A 13,597-nucleotide genomic window follows, 5' to 3' on the forward strand; every position below is an offset into this window, starting at 1 on the left:
CCGATTTAATGAAGCGGCCTTGCTGTGGATGTGCTGTGTCTTGCGATACTGCCTCTGACCCAGGGCAGTGGACAAGGTGCAGGGATGACCCATCATCCAAGAGGTGCCAAGATAAGAGGGGAGTGGGGTGTATTTAGGGATGGAATGGTTTTAATGCCTTTTTCTTTTTGGCTACCTCCCTTGTAAGGGGGAAAAAGCCTTGGTATATGTTTGTATTTACATTTTAGGTTGGAAAGGTAACTGCAAATTACATTTGCTTGAAGAAAATCTGGTGTGAGTTCTTCGTGTCCACAAACACAGAAAATAGTGGATGGGTGGTGAGATAAACACAGGGAACTGTTTAGGGATTTATTCTGATGTTTCGTCCTTACCAGGACTTCTTCAGAGTACTCTGAAGAAGTCCTTGTAATGACAAAACGTCAGAATAAATCCCTAAACGGTTCCCTGTGTTTATCTCACCACCCGTCCACTCATCTGTCTTACACATTTCAACAGAAAATAGTGTCTATTCTTCATCCGAGAGCGAAGAATACTTTGTTACCATGACCCGTGCCATCACACAAGTGCAATGTAAACACCCAGCAGTAATGTACCCAGGCATCCATAACAATCTACTCCTAGTGTAGGCCCTATGGTCTCTTGCTGTTTACTTCAATCATGGTCTGGCCCATTTAAGGATAAGAAAGTCAGTTTATAATTAATATCACCTTTATTATCATTAACATTATTATTAATATTATCAACATTATTAAAACTATTATTATTTTGGCAGTGATCTGATATGTAAAATGAATGGATGGAGTCCTGAACCAGAGGCGTCCTACATCCCCTCGTTTGCTCGTACAAATTCGCCCCCCGTCGCTCACTCAAAACCCCATCTGTACCTGTGGCGCATGCACGCAAGCCACGAAGCCACCAAGGCAGTCTTCTGTGCACACGCACAACGTTTTCGTGTTCATGTACGGGTCGATTCCGACGGCCCCCTTCCCTTTTGTGATTCCCGCCAGGCTATGCCGTCCACCTCCACGGCAACACTTTACCCCATTGACCCTTCCCCTTTGTTTTGGCCACCATCAGATTATGTTATTTGTCGCCTCGGCAACCAGATACCTGAAGGGTAAAATGTTACAAAGTATAAAAGTAGAAATGTTTGAATATCACAAGTTTCAGAAAGTAAGGCCACTGCAGATAAGCCAGCACTCGCACCATCTGGAGCGCAATACACCAGGCCATATTATGTAACGTTTCTGTTTTGTTATAAAGGCCCCTCGATACAGTGACTTCGGGGTTTGACCAGTGTTGGCGGTGAGCTTCCTAGGGCCCATGCGTCTCCCGCAGGAGAACGAGGCATTTTGTTTGTAAAACTTGGCGGTCTCTTCTACTCTGACGTGTCCCGCCTGTTACGCAGCTGGATGGAGGAACCTTAGAGGACCAAACTAAATGTCACTCCCAAGGACATCGTAATCAGCATGACGCACCCACGACACCACTCTTATGCGTACAGATAGCTACGTAAACACGTTCTGAACATTGCACACACACCAGAACATGAAGATCTTCAGGTTTCGGGTGTTTTCTTGGAACGTTTATTTCAGACGACGAAGCTCCTGACAGGAATATCATGTTTGTTGGGTTGAAAAACGTGGGCAGTCCATCTGTAGTTCTCCCTTGCGGGGCACCCGCAGCTCTGAGGTCGGTCACTGGATTGTCCCGCTCACAGAAGAAACTTTTACGATCCGTGTTACACAGTGGAAGATGACGTGTTTCTTGTGTCGTGACCGGGATTACAAGCATATGTGACGGAGTCTCTGGGCGATATCCTAAATGATGTCTGACAAAGGGGCTTCACTAGTCTTTACGCTCAGAGCGACGGCCCCAATACGAGCATTGGGTCTCCTCTAATACGCTGCAAATTCAAAATACGGAAATTTCTCTCCGTAGCTCCTCACATCCACAAGACGGTGCATGACAGTCTCCGTATTGAACCCAAGATATCTTTTAATCAATTTAAACCATATTTCATACATATTTTCACACACGGTCAGCCAACAACAGCTTCCGTCCCTGTACAGAGAAGTTTCTTCCCAGATCATCACAGGAGGGTCGGAAGGCCACTGCCACATAATGTGGGTTTGCAGTCAGTGAAACAAAAGGCAATATTTATTATTTAAACTCCGAGGAAAGACTTAAAAAAAGTATACACACACTGTGAGGCCCTTTCCCTATCTATAAGGGGATTCAGGAGAGAAAAAAAAATCCACTTTGTATATTAGATTTCCTTGCTCTTATACAACAGGCTGTTCATGCAGAAGATACAAACCAAATTCTCAAAATGCCCAAAATTAATGCCAATAGGGTGGCAGTGCACTAACATTCCTAGCTCGCCCACACAGAACGACAGGAGATTCCTCGTGCATGCACACGCTGACCACAGATCAACGACGCCCTTTACAGATGTTAGCAAGTTGAGAGAGCGGCCAACTTTCAAGGACGGGTGGACAGAAATCAAATTCCCCAGCAGGGCACCCGCCCCCAACGGACAGGCCTCTGCCGTCAACACTATCTGGTTGCGCTCAGCCGCCTTTGTTTTCTTCCTTACCTTAGCAATTATTCTGGCCTCCGCCAGATTGTTTCACTCGGCCGAGAGCAGCACTCCTCACCGAGGGGATCACTGGAGAATCGCAACTTTGACGATCCGGGACGACAAAGTCGTTAACTACTAGTTTCCTTTACGCCTCACAAAAGACTTCCACTACCATTTTGGGGGAGGTAGTGGCCGATCGAGCACCCCCGTCAGTATGCGACCCAGGCTAGTGTAGTATGGCTATGTATCAAAAGGGATATAAATATAGATCCTCTGCTTCTCAAAATAAAAACAAATCTGACAAAGTCTATAAATTCTCTAGCAAAAGAGGTGATCACAATATTTGGATTCTTCCTGCCTAATGCACAGATCGTAATGACCTCAACGGAAGATCAAGGTACTTGATTGGAAGACCCAAAGTTCCGAACCCACGACCATTCGCCCCTAAGCAACAGATGTCATCTGTCCGACACTAGCAACACCAACCGAAACGGTCGTACTAGTCCACACTTATGGGCGGTTCCTCTACGGGTGTCGACCCAAAATCCGTCTCCCCGGAGCATGAATCATCCACAGGGAGAACGAACGACACCAAAAAAACTTCCTCATCCTTTACGAACGTTTCGAGGCAACGGCAACCCACGTTCTTAAAAACTACGAACTAGCCACGGGGTTCTTGTGAGACGAGGTGTTTGTTCGGAGCAGAACTGAAGGAGATCCAAGGCCAAGCCGCCTTCTCCTCAAAATGCCCAGTACTAATGCAGATGGGGAGGCACAAACAACCTCCTACTTCACCCACGAGCGACCAAACTGATTGCGGGTTCCTCGCGTTACACTGCCGGGCCTCTCCTGATCGTAATAATTAGAATCCATTGCACAACAACAAAAGCAGCAGTAATAAAATGTCCTACGAAACTATAACTCCCCTCCTACACACGATGTGACGACTAGATTCAATACTTCCCCCACACCCTGCCCTCGACCCCACGGCACGGCACACCCACGGGTCTTGTCTTTCAGACAACGTCTTGTGTTGGCCGTGCGGATTTTTCTTATAAATGCCCCTCCCATTCACAAACAAACTCTTCCTTGCAAACAAAATCAAAGTTGTACAGCCAAATTTGAGACGGAATCCCACTTGCGCCCTTCCCCACTTTCCCTTCATTCCTATACGAACAAAACTACGAAACTACCATCTGTGATGCCTCTCATCACCGGTTTATGTACACCACACAAACCTTATTATACCACTCTCGTTCCACGATAAAAATAATTTCTAACTCCTTTACAGACAGAATGATATGTGGGGGAGAAAGGAGCGGGTGACTCTCCCACTCCTTCTCGAAGTCCATATATTATAGAATCATCTATCGAGACATAAAAATAAGTTAGGACCGACGGCACAATACGCAGTACAGGCAACCGCCGCCTCACGGAGAGGGAGACGATTGCTGTGACTGTGACTGTGACTGGCTGGGCTGCTGCGGGAGGACGCAGCACCGGGGCATTTCGTTTGTCTTGGGAGGGGTGAGGACGCCCTGGGAGGCCAGGGCGGAGGCCGTGGGGCTCAGTCGTGAGCTCGGCGACCACATTTGATTCAGCCTCTGTTGAGCGGTGCTCTGCAAAGAGAAAGAGAGAAACTTGAGTGCCAAGTCAAATATGGGCGGCAGACTATTCTTGGAATACAAAGGAGCGTGCCGACAGGAGACCTTTTCGTCCATAACTAGGTCGTATGAAAAAAAAAAAAAAACATATACATATACCAAGGCTTTTTCCCCCTTACAAGGGAGGTAGCCAAAAAGGAAAAGGCATAAAATCATTCCCACCCATTCCATCCCTCAATACACTCCACACCCCTCCACCCTCCCTCTCATCTTAGCACCTCCTGGATGACGGGTCATCCCTGCACCTTGTCCACTGCCCTGGGTCAGAAGCAGCGTCGCAAGACACAGCTGTGGAAAAATAAATAAATAAATGAATAAAAAAAATAAATAAAATAAATGAATAAAAAAATAATAATACATACATACATACATATACCAAGGCTTTTTTCCCCCTTACTAGGGAGGTAGCCAAAAAGGAAAAGGCATAAAATCATTCCCACCCATTCCATCCCTGAAAACACTCCACCCTCCCTCCCATCTTAGCACCACCTAGATGACGGGTCCTCCCTGCACCCTGTCCACTGCCCTGGGTCAGAAGCAGTGTCGCAAGGCACAGCATATCCACAGCAAGGCCGCTTCATTAATTAAATCGGCGACCCCCCCTCTCCGTCCCCCCATTGCATAAAATGAGAGGATGGGGAGAAATCCTTTCGGGCTGCGTCAAATTTTGCTCACACATACTACCTCACCCCCCATCAACCCACCCATTCCACCTAATGCTATCACAACATCTTCAATATACAACCATTCTCCATTCACCCGTCTTCTGTCCTCTCCCGTCCTTCCTCAACAGACATTCCCCTCTTCCCCAAAGCCCCCTTCACCCCATCCATCCATCTCATCCTAGGACGTCCCCTCATGTTCACTCCCTCCACACCTCCTTTACTAGTCTTTCTTCGCTCGTTCTTTCCATGTGTCCAAACCATCATAATATTCTTTCATCAACCCTATCTCCCAACTCCCTTTCCACCCCTGTTCTTCTCGCCTCCTCATTTCTCACTCTATCTAGCCTGGCCTATAAAATAAATAAATGCATAGGTAAATTACATGATAAACAAGCAGGTAAATAGTAAATAATAATAAATTGACATAACTAATAATGTGAATCAAGCAATAACAAAACAATATTAGCAACCGTACACATACTATCAGACCTTACCTAACACAACAGTGTGTACGAAATGTCACATATATACGAATAGTCAAGATATCCCAGCATTTCCCGAACATGACAATGATTTGCGACAGCACTATTTGTAATAGTTTGGGAACCTATATTTTCCCCTGTACTACATTAATCGTCCAAAACGAATTTCATCCCACATGACAGCTACGGAACGTAACAGCTGTGTTCATGAGGTCTGACTATATACATGTACCAAAGGGACTTTTTCCATTTATAATTTTTATAAATATAAACTGCACTCACCAGAATATCTAGGTCGACTGAATGCGTCTGAATATTATGAAGGTCATCCTGAGGCACGTGACTAAACGACTTGACCTGTGCCTGCCCCAGGGCCTGGGTCGTCACGGCAAAGGCCGCCATCCAGTCGCAGCACTCCTGCAGCGCCTCCCACGAGTACCCGGAGACCCGGCAGGCCACCCGTGGATTCGTCAAGTAGCAGAGAGCCGCGGCGGCCACCTGGCTCGAAGTGAAGTGTAAACTCGAGATGTCCAGTGTGCAGAGATCCAAGAGCCGTGCAATCTGGAAGTCGTGTCGTAAACAGTCTGGTTACTCGAAAGCTGAGATCGACACGGTGTCTAGGAAGGGATGACACATGGGCATTTGGATGGGAGAGTATGTGCTCCAATTCTCCCCCCCAAAGTTTTCGCCCAAACAGTGACACGCTTATTTTGATGGTTCTCTTTTCTATGTGCTCGGCTCACTCAGCTCCCCTAACGGTCTTCTACCACTTCCCTGACCCACAGTACTCTCTTGCATACATACATACATATACCAAAGGCTTTTTCCCCCTTACAAGGGAGGTAGCCAAAAAGGAAAAGGCATAAAATCACTCCCACCCATTCCATCCCTGAAAACACTCCACACCCCTCATGACGCCTACGTAGGAAAACCCGCCCCTCCCCGTCCCCTCAAGCAGAAATGGAAAAGAACGGGAGAAATGTTTCTCCCAAGATGCGTACCTGCACAAATGTAGAACCTGAGTACTTGGGGAGAACAAAGCCCTGACCGCCGTCGTCATGGCCATCTTTCCGAACGTCCTCCCCGCCTTCCTCCTTCTCTTCCTCTTTCATGGTCTGCATCAATTGCAAATAGGTGTTGAGCCAGCTGTTGGATGTGATGGGCGACAGATCCCAGTTCAGACACTGCAAAAAGAACGTAATTCACATAAGCACACAACAAAAGTAATCATCTAAGGCAGCATGTCTCAACCGGGGTTCCGCAAAAAGTTATTGTAATTATGTAATATAGACATCGTAATTCACGTAAGCACATGACAAAAGTAATCATTTAACGCAGTGTTTCTCAACCAGGGTTCTGCAAAAGGTTATTGTGATAATGATATCGACATTGTCCTCTCTAAGCTAATATTATGATGAAAATAAAATGAGAATGTTTTTTTTTTTTTTTTTTTTGCACAGGGGTTCCTTGAGAAATGCAATTTATTTTAAAGGTTATGCAAGGATGAAAAGGTTGAGAAACACTGATTTAAGGTCTGTTCTAACAACGCCGTGCAATGTAGTTCAGGTCGAAGTTTTAAGATTCATTTAGATAGACCCAAGCAATATGCTCTAATGCCTGTCATTTATTTTTATTATTCATAAATAAATTTAACTTTTATTATCTATTGTAAATTATTTTCACTTTCATGTTTGTAATTTGCATAAGAGGGTGTAAGGGGAGTGGAGTATGTTGGGGATGGAATGGATGGAATTGGATTTTATGCCTTTGTTTTTTGGCTACTTCCCGTGTAAGGGGGAAAAAAGACTTTGGTATATGTATGTAGGTGGGGAGGAGAAAAAAAAAAAATAATAATAATAATAATAATATTAATAAATAATAATAAAATAAATGAAAATAGAGCGAGTATAAAATCCATTCCCACTCATTCCACCACATACTCCACTCCCATCCACCCCCCTTCCTCCCTCACATCAAGTATTAGTAAACAGAAAGTGAAACAAATTGTTAATGGCAAACTAATGACCGACAACCAAATACCTTAAGGATAACAAGCTCCTTCTCCAGTATCTCGTGCTCGGTGCATGCGCTGTCAGTGACGAAGGCAAAGTCGGAGAGCTTGGGCGGGTAGATTTCTTCTATCTTGGCGGCAATAAATAAGCATGTGATACCTGTTGACGTTAAAAGATAATTTTACCCGTCTTTAATTGTTTATTCTTTGGCTGGGGCATTGCATGAAGGTGACATTTAGGAAAACATAAAATAAATAAATAAATAAAGAAAGAAAAATACTATAATAATAACACTCGGTGCAATGCTTGTTTGAAAAATAATAATAATAATAATAATAATAAATAAAAAAGAAATAAATACTGTAATAATAACACTTGGTGCTTGTTTGAAGCAAAAAAAAAAAAAAAAAAAATATATATATATATATATATAATAATAATAATAATAATAATACAGCATCACCAGTATCTACAAACTACACTCAGGAAGCCTTGCCAACAGGAGAGACGTAGTAGTAGCCCCATCCAGCACAAAGCTGCTACAAAAGATGCTACGGAACTCACCTATCAACTGAAGCTGTTGCTTGGGTACATTTTCGCAAGCTGCCAGGTATCGGTCTATGAAATCAACCGAGAGATAGTAGGTCTCCCGATGCAGCTTGTACACCTCGCAAACCTGGAGGAGGATGGAAGAGAGAGGTGTCAATCGTCAATTATCTCACAATACTACAAATTAATCGTTCTCTTGCATACCTCCAGTCTTCTCTTCCTCATGTTCCCATCAAGATCAGGTGGGCACGATTAAAAAAACTGAAGTCCATTTAGTGAGAGGAAGAGAGAAGGAAGGAAGGAAGGAAAAAAAAAAAAAAAAAAGGATTAATTGCAAATCACTTTAACTTTTCAGCAGTCCAATTTGATTATCCAATTCAAAAATGCAAACCACATTAATCAGATGATCGGACTTTCGAATTGAACTGCCCACCTCTGGAAATGGGTTACACATTTCGTCTACACACGCACACAGTACACTCAAGAACATTCACATTCTTCAGTTGCAGAGTCGGGAGGAGAGAGAAGAGAGCTGAATCGCCCACCCACCTCGGTCAACCAGTCCAGGAGGATGGCACGCATCCGTGCTTGTAATGCCGGGTGTCGGGTCAAATAGTCCGGATTGCGAGGATACATTCGGTCTTTCCGGCACATCAGGTCCCAAACCTCGCTTGGCTCTGCCCAGCGCAAGTGTGGTAGCGGTTGGCTGCGGCTCGGTTGCGGCGTGGGCAGACATGTCAGCCCACGAAACCTAATACAGATGGGATTATCTTTAACCAGGCTAAGGAACCATGAATGTAAAATGCAAGAAGATCGCAGTTTCCCATGTAGTAATACGTAAACAGACAACAAGCCTACCTGCTCCACGTCTCCGGCTGTTGCGTCGAATCTGTCGTGCTGCTGCCTGCTCGGTCTCGTTCCAAATTGAGGGAGTGTGTTACGTCACCTAGGGGCTGCTGAAGGTGCTGAAGGGAAACACGAGGCAAAGGACATGAGAGCTTTGTATGGTCAGACCTATCTTAAAGCTAGTGTGTGTGTGTGTGTGTGTGTGCGCATGTGTAAAAATAAATAAAATAATAATCAGTTTATTGAATTAACAGTGACACAATAATATACAATTTGGGCTAATTCTACCACTAGAATTGTGTGTGGTTATGTATTGACCACACCACTAAAGCATATTACCATTGTTTACTGAAGGAAGTGAGTGGGGGATGGGGAGTACATGTGAAAAAATAATGTGACGCAGCCCAAAGGGTTTTCTCTTTTTTCTACACAAGGGGACAGGGGTGATGGCCGATTGAATGAAGTGGCCTTGCTGTGTCTAGCGACACTGCTTCTGACCCAGGGCAGCGGGTGAGATGCAGGGATGACCCGTCACCCAGGAGGAGCCAAGATGGGAGGGAGGGGGAGTGAATAGGAGTGGAGTATGTAGGGGATGGAATGGGTGGGAGTGGATTTTATGCCTTTGGTTTTTGGCTACCTCCCTTGCAAGGGGGAAAAATCCTTTGGTATATGTTTGCACGTTTACCTAATTGTAATGCAAGGGCTTGGAGCTGTTCATGAAAAACTTGTCTTCTCATATTTTGCTTTGCATTCACCTGTATTGGAGGAAGCTATATTTCCTAATATGTTTTAAGTGTAATTGCTTTTTATTTATTGCCCCTTGATGTTCTATCATTCAATACTAAGACTCATGAACATCTTCCATTCCTTTCTCCACTCTGAAGATATCCATCATATTACCTCTTTCTAGTCATTCTTCTTACTGGGACAATCCTAGTTTTATCAAGCTTTTGTGTATTTACCTACTTCTATTTTACAGGAAGAGAGCTATGCCCATAGTGACCCGCTTTTGTATCTTTCAGCATCCAGTTTGATCTTAAATTCTTGTACAGTTTTTGCACTCACTGTTTCTTCATTCAGTTTGCTCCAGATATCTATCACTCTGTGTGGGAAGCTATTCTTTTTCAGATTTCTTCTGTAAATATCCTTTTTAAGTTTCTTTTTGTGTCCTCTGGTTTTTCTTCTATTCCCACTTTAATAAGTCATCTCTATCAAGGACTTCCATCCCTTTCATACTTCTGTATTCTCTTCTTTGTTCCAGAGTGTGTGTGTGTGTGTGTGTGCATGTGTGTGTTTACCTAGTTGTATCTAACAGGAAAGGGAGCTACCCTCATGGTGTCCTGTCTTGGTATCTTACAGTATCTAGGTTCCTCCTAAATTCATACATGGATTTTGCACACACCATTACTTCGTCCAATTTGTTCCAGACATCCACCACTCTGTGTGGAAAGCTGTGTGTGTGTGTGTGTGTGTGCATATCCACTCATGCATTTACATAATTGTACAGGAAATAAATACAGCTTATGTGATCTCGTATTTCTCCAACTATCATACAATACTGTACATACATATACCAAGGCTTTTTCCCCCTTACAAGGGAGGTAGCCAAAAAGGAAAAGGGATAAATTCATTCCCACCTATTCCATCTCTGAATACACTCCACACCCCTCCACCCTCCCTCTTATCTTAGCACCTCCTGGATGATGGGTCATCCCTGCACCTTGTCCACTGCACTGGATCAGAAGCAGTGTTGGCCCCATCTTTTCCTTTTATCCATGGGGGGGGTCGTCGATTTAATGAAGCGGCCTTGCTGTGGATGTGCTGTGTCCAACTGTCATACTTTATTTTATACATATTTATGGTTTTAGACTGAGCTGTACATACATATACCAAAGGCTTTTTCCCCCCTTACAAGGGAGGTAGCCAAAAATACAAAGGCATAAAATCCACTCCTACCTATTCCTTTCCCAATATACTCCACTCCCATCCACTCTCTTATCTTGGCTCCTCCTGGATGACAGGATATCTGTGCATCTCTCCCACTGCCCTGGGTCAGAAGCAATGTAGCAAGACACAGCACATGCACAGTAAGGCCTGCATTATTATTATCTTTTCTTTTTTTATCAATGAAGCAGTCTTGCTGTGGATGTGGTGTGTCTTGTGGCACTGCTTCTGACCCAGGGCAGTGGGCGAGATGCAGGGATGACCCATCATCCAGGAGGAGCCAAGATAAGAGGGTGAAGGGGAGTGGAGAATGTAGGGGATGGAATGGGGAGTGGATTTTATGCTTTTGTTTTTTGTCTACCTCCCTTGTAAGGGGGGGGGGGAAAAGCCTTTGGTATATGTAAGTAGTTTGTTCCCATGATTGAGTGTTTTTTTTTTCTTTCTTTCAGTGATGGTAGGTTCCTAACTTAATTTTTCTCCATGCACGTCATCTGCAAGGCTGCAAGTCCGTTTGGTCACTCCTCTTCATATTCTCAACCTTGACTTTACGAAGGCCACAGCATGTTCATATCTTGGGTATATCAGGTTGTCTTTATTTTCATTTGTCTCACCCATGTAGCACGTGTCTGTGTATTTGTATGAATGTGTGTGTTGTGTGATTGTTCATGTTGTAGGAATATGCATGTATGTATGTGTGTAAATATGTGTGTGTGTGTATTTACCTAGTTGTATTTTACGGGAAGGGGAGCTCTGCTCCTGGTGTCCCGTCTTCATATCTCGTTCTATCTAGCCTGTTTTTAAAGTTGGGTATCGCTTTTCATCTAACTTGCTCCAAATGTCTATTATCCTGTGGGGAAAGCTGTCTTTTTTCAAGTCGCTTCTATATGTCTTTTTTTATTTTATTTCCGTGTCCTGTATCTCTACTATCCCATTTTATCAGATCCTCTCTATCAATCATTTCTATGCCTTTCATGATTCTATAAATAGTTGTCAAGTCTCCTCTCTCTTCTTTGTGTGAAAGTTTGTATTGTATGCAAGTGTATGTATGCATTCTTGACCTTGTTTACATACTTCACTTCATAAAAGTCACAACAGGTTCCTGTCTTGGATATATCTATATTTTCATTATCTCACCCATGTAGTGTGTGTGTGTGTGTATTTATGTAACTGTAGAATACAGGAAGGGAGCAATGCTCGTTGGGTCCCATAAATGTGTGTATTTTTATCTAGTTGTATTCTACGGGAAGGGGAGCTATGCTTGTGGTGATTGGTTTTTGTATCTTGCAAGATCAAGGTTGTTCTTAAATTCTTGTATGGTGCTTGCACACAATTTTTTTTCCAATTTGTTCCATATATCTATCACTCTGTGTTGTGTGTGTGTACTTGTGTATGTTGTGTGAATGTTTATGTATTATGCATGTGTACTTGTGTATGTTGTGTGAATGTTTATGTATTATGCATGTGTATATGTGCATACACACACTTATGCAAGCGAACAACGGCCCAGTCTTTCTACAGCCTTGGGATTAGGAGCTGGTACAATGGATGTTAACTGATGGTTAAAGTAAACTCTTTCATCTCCTACTTTTATTTGTGCAAATGCTCCTCTACAATCAACCAGTTGTTGAAGTCCGTTATGTCTTTTATTAGATTTTTTTTAGATTTAACAGACTTCAACATCTGGGAGGAAACGGCAAGAAATAAACTTGTCTCTGAGAACCCCCGGTCAGTGAAGGAACAGCAACCTTTGAGTCAAAATGGTCTGCACAGCTGGAGGAGGAAAAGAAAAGAAAAAAAAAAAAAAAAAACAGAAAGGAGAGAGATAGGAATAAGGGAGGAGAGAAAGGAGAAAGCAGGAGAGAGGAGAGAGAAAGGGAGACAGCACGAGAGAGAGAGAGAGAGAGAGGGATAGAAAGAGAAAGGAGAGACAGCATGAGTGAGATAGAAAGAGAAAGGAGAGGCAGAGGAGAGAGAGACAAAGCATGAGTGATAGAGAGAGAGAGAGACAAAGCATGAGTGATAGAGAGAGAGAGACAAAGCATGAGTGATAGAAAGAGAAAGGAGAGAGAGAGAGAGAGGAGACAGCATGAGTGCGAGATAGAAAGAGAGAGGAGAGGGAGAGAGAGGGGAAGAGAGAGTGAGAGAGAGAGAAAGACAGAACATGAGTGAGAGGTAGAAAGAGAAAGGAGAGACAGAAGAAAGATCAAGAGAGAGATAGAGAGAGAGCATGAGAGGAGACAGCAAAAGAGAGAGAGAGAGAGAGAGAGAGATAGAGGTGGGGAGTTATTTCCGCCCAATTTGCGCCGTACCTGCATGGTTGTATCCGGGGGATCCTGCCTTGCCTGCTTGATCATCCTCTGGTCGTCTTCATTCTCGGAGCCCTTCCTCTTCCTTGCCCTAAGAATGGCTGGCTTCGTCCTTCGGAACACAGAAACCAAGACTTATTAAACCACTTAAGTACGGCTCAAATTCTCTCGTGCAGCATTGACTACCATATGTACAATGCATCACACTACTCGTACTATAAGACGTAAAGTCATGGCTGCCGTATTACTCGTTCTCTTTTACTCTGAGTAATATAATATAGAAAATGTGATAAAACCAGTTAACAGAATCTGGGGGTAACTTGTGTACAAAAAATAAAATAAAAATAATAATAATAATAATAAATAAATAAAAATAAATAAAAATGAATAATAATAAAAATAAAATAAAAATAAAAAAACATATATATCATCAAGACACCAACACCCTCCTGTACCCACTCACACCACGTTACTGCCAGACAGGTTGTGGATCACCAAGAAATCTGTGTATACACACTGTGTATGCATATACACATACACAGTAA

General features: G+C 43.4%; 1 protein-coding gene across 3 annotated transcripts in view; it reads right to left on the reverse strand.

Annotated features, from left to right (window-relative positions):
• Positions 1–696: 696 nt before the first annotated feature.
• The window catches only part of CycE (cyclin E), a 20,475-nt gene continuing 7,574 nt past the window's right edge, over positions 697–13,597 (reverse strand). For 2 of the 3 annotated variants that reach the window (XM_076195065.1, XM_076195066.1), the window contains exons 3-11: positions 13,056–13,164; positions 8,815–8,921; positions 8,506–8,707; positions 7,972–8,083; positions 7,436–7,566; positions 6,397–6,579; positions 5,678–5,956; positions 4,467–4,536; positions 697–4,203 (exon numbers count right to left, since the gene is read on the reverse strand). In XM_076195065.1, the coding sequence (XP_076051180.1) occupies positions 3,827–4,203; positions 4,467–4,536; positions 5,678–5,956; positions 6,397–6,579; positions 7,436–7,566; positions 7,972–8,083; positions 8,506–8,707; positions 8,815–8,921; positions 13,056–13,164 (1,570 nt within the window). In that variant the 3' untranslated portion in view covers positions 697–3,826. The remainder of the gene's footprint in view (positions 4,204–4,466; positions 4,537–5,677; positions 5,957–6,396; positions 6,580–7,435; positions 7,567–7,971; positions 8,084–8,505; positions 8,708–8,814; positions 8,922–13,055; positions 13,165–13,597) is intronic. The other variant, XM_076195067.1, reaches the window with a different exon arrangement.

This window comes from Oratosquilla oratoria, chromosome 12 (assembly GCF_046742065.1).
Source record: "Oratosquilla oratoria isolate Oo_2021 chromosome 12, ASM4674206v1, whole genome shotgun sequence".
Taxonomy (NCBI): Eukaryota; Metazoa; Arthropoda; class Malacostraca; order Stomatopoda; family Squillidae; genus Oratosquilla; species Oratosquilla oratoria.